General features: G+C 37.8%; 1 protein-coding gene across 1 annotated transcript; it reads right to left on the reverse strand.

Moving 5' to 3' along the window:
* Window positions 1–394: 394 nt before the first annotated feature.
* On the reverse strand, window positions 395–3,244 carry LOC127978930 (uncharacterized). Its single transcript, XM_052583949.1, has 2 exons — window positions 3,082–3,244; window positions 395–1,922 (listed from the first exon to the last, which is right to left on the reverse strand). The coding sequence occupies exon 2, from the start codon at window positions 1,851–1,853 to the stop codon at window positions 1,017–1,019; it is 837 nt and encodes a 278-aa protein (XP_052439909.1). The 5' UTR covers window positions 1,854–1,922; window positions 3,082–3,244; the 3' UTR covers window positions 395–1,016.
* Window positions 3,245–3,499: the final 255 nt, after the last annotated feature.

Here is a 3,499-nt window from a genome sequence, read left to right on the forward strand (position 1 = left end):
AACTATTTGAGATCTTTCTCTTGTATTGCAAAGAAGTAAACATAGCATTATACTTATAGCTTGCTATATATGGGTTTTGCATTTTAAGTATGCACTGAAAAGAAATATGGTGTACATATTCAATAGCAATATGAGCCAATAACCAATATATTAATATAAGAACACATATAAGAATCCTATGATTACACAGATATTGACTCAGAAAATACACTTGAACTAAAAGAATACTTGGGGGATACTAATAAAGAATACACTTACCTCTGTGTGAATTATGCTGTTCACAAAATACATGTGATTTAAAGGAAATATTTCTGCATAAAAGGATTGAATACAAAGTGAGAGACAACTTAAATGCATTGAGTATTTTATAAAGAAAAAAAACTACATGGGCAAAAAAAGTATAACATTTTATTCAATAAAAGACAGGTACATATAACACGATTGCCTTTATTGTATGTTACTCATTAAAACGTATGATGATGAATGAGGGAATGTAAATTGGCTGATATTCTATCAAATAACGTGACTAAACTCGTATCCTGTTAAGACAGTAAGTCCATCCAGCACATCAGAGTAGAAAAGCACGCTGGATTTTCAAAATACATAAAGTGAAAAACAACTAGTCTATAGTTTCTGATGGGTGCTTAACTTCTCTATTATAGTGAGATTTTATAGAGAGCTGGGGAACATCCTTCAAGCCCAGAATAAGGAAAAACTTGAGGTTGTAAATGTTAATAGTCCTCATCTCACTCAAAACCTTTTTTTTTTTTTTTATGATTTCTTCAGCATTTTATATTCCCATCTTTCACAACACAATTTGCAATTGTAGATTATCTCTACTTTATCCATTAAAACAAGACATTGAGTCCTCCCTCTCTTTCGTGGAGGACAATTGGCGACATCAAGGCTGATTTTGACGCTAGCTAGTTTGTCTCTGCCACTTTGCGAACTAGATTTAGCGCCATACTTAGGTCTTCCTCTTCCCCTTTTTACCTTGGGACCTTCGATGATGGGACTTATGCTTGGTCTTCCACGGGGGTTTGACTGTCTCCGCTTGCAACCTTGGCAGAACCTGCGGGCCGACCCCTCTTCTTCTTCACCGAGCCCGCTGGCCTCCCTCTCTTTCGTGGAGGGCCGCTGGCAGCATCAAGGCTGGCTTCAGCAGCAGCTTGTTTGGCTCCACCACTCTGCGAAGTGGATTTGGTGCCGTACTTGCGTGGTCTTCCTCTTGCTTTTTTAACCTTGGATCCTTCAGCGATGGGATGAATGCGTGGTCTCCCGAGCGGCTTTGACAGTCTCCGCTTGCGCTGTAAACTCAACCTCTGAATTCTCTCGGATTCTTCCTCCGGTGTGAGCGGGATCTTCCTCGGCCTGCCGGGCAGTTTTATCTTTTTAGGTCGACCACGTTTCTTCACACTGGTCTCGGTGTCTTTGTCAGTGAACTTTTTATTGAGGGACCCTCGTGGTCTGCCTCTTCCTCTTTTAGCCTTGGATCCTTCAGCGATGGGATGAATGCGTGGTCTTCCGAGCGGCTTTGACAGTCTCCGCTTGCGCTGTAAACTCATCCTCTGAAGTCTCTCGGATTCTTCCTCAGGCGTGAGCGGGATCTTTCTCGGCCTGCCGGGCATTTTTAACTTCTTTGGTCGACCACGTTTCTTCACCTTGTTCTTTATGACTATGTCGGGAGAAAAGAAGTCCACCTTCTTAGACGGCCTGGCATTGTGTGTCGGCGCTTTCTCGGTAGGGAACTTCTTATTGAGGGACCCTCGTGGTCTGCCTCGTCCACGTTTGGGTGGGTGGGTGCTGCCGTTGGGCACAGGGCTCTCGGTTGCTTCTTTATTCTCAACCTCCATCACGCTGCAGCTTCTCGCTCACAACTTCAGGCGTATTGGTGCCACACTCTTCGGTTTGGTGCGGAGAATCTGAAAACAACAAGATGAGAGACAGAAAAAGATTTAAGATGAAGATACAAGACATCATTTGAATTAAGCACTTGAATTGACACTTCATATTGTTTTCCCAACATAACCAGAAATTGTCCTATTTTCCACAAAAACTGTTTGCATACATTGTATTGCCATGGGGAAGAAAAATTTTAAGTTAATAAAACTCATTAAAACTTGTTTTTTTTTCTCCACCATCTTTTGTACTACATTAATTATTTTTAATTACTTTTTATATTATATAGAAAAAAATTCAGAAATGTTAAAATGTAAATAAAATTTAAGTTTACTGCAGATAAAAGGAATACATTTATATAAAACAGACTAGGTGAAACAAAATCTATTATTAATATTTACAAAATATTATTTCATTTTTTTTTTACTTTTGTTATTATTGCGTTTAATTACATAATATTAGCCATTCAACAACTTCACTTAATCAATTTATATAGTTCAAACAAAAATGATAAAATTATGTTAAGGGTATTAATATTATAGTTTATAGATGATAAAAATCTTAAAAAATATATAATAATAGTAAAAAAAGAAATACGGAAGAAAATTAAAATTACGCAAATAAATTAAATACTGTTTTTGGCTAATAAAGCGTTAAATATGTACCTTAATAATATGTTTTTACTCACTAAAAAGCATTTTCGAACGAATAGAAGGGATATGTTTTTTGTAACTGTGTGAGCAGTTTATTTGAGAACAGATCGAATCGACTGAAGCGCTGTTTGCAGACTCGTAGACAAAAGAAAAACCCGTCTCAGTGTTGACAACGACTCGGCTAACTTATTCGCCTACTAACGTTACATCTTTAACACAGCATGAAAAAGACTGCATCGTCTTTACAGCGATATCTTACATATTACAAAATATTGTTTACATTAAAAATTAATTAAAAATATACACGATTAAACGCAGTATAAAAGGCATAAAAGAGCGGATGCTGTAGAGTGGCTGCCATTATGTACAATGAAGCCCGCGAGCTTTTATAGTTCCAGGTAAAATGTGAGGCAATGGCGATTTTTGTTAGCTGCCTGCTAACCCGACTAAGATAACTTGTCAATGGAAAAAGAGACTACTTTCATTCGTTCGATAATAAAAAGGGGCATATATTCGAAACACAACGCACCTTTCTCGCGAAGCACTTGAACAAAAGCAGAGATGACGGACAGTGGGCGCCTGGTTCGCGACTGTGATTATTTGAAAGGCAAAATGCCAGTTGTTCCTCGTCTCTCGCTCGACTCCAAGTCGACGGTTTATGGCACAGCGCCGCCTGCTGTGGTGGAGTGGTGCGAACATGAATAAACAGTTATCTGTGAACGTAATGTTGTCAAATCACGTAAGCTGTATCCTTTCAAAGCCGAAGAAAACATGAATAAAATCATTGCATTTATGAGCTGCTGAAAAGAAATAAGCATTCTAAAAAGGAAAAAGGTTCTTTGAGCAATTTTTATTTATTTATTAAAAGTCAAAGACCTATTGAATTTCTTTAATAACGCACATAAAATGCCAAATCCTTTCTCTGTATTTTTCCGTGTATCATCCGG

The sequence above is a fragment of the Carassius gibelio genome, chromosome B19 (genome assembly GCF_023724105.1).
Source record: "Carassius gibelio isolate Cgi1373 ecotype wild population from Czech Republic chromosome B19, carGib1.2-hapl.c, whole genome shotgun sequence".
Classification (NCBI taxonomy): Eukaryota; Metazoa; Chordata; class Actinopteri; order Cypriniformes; family Cyprinidae; genus Carassius; species Carassius gibelio.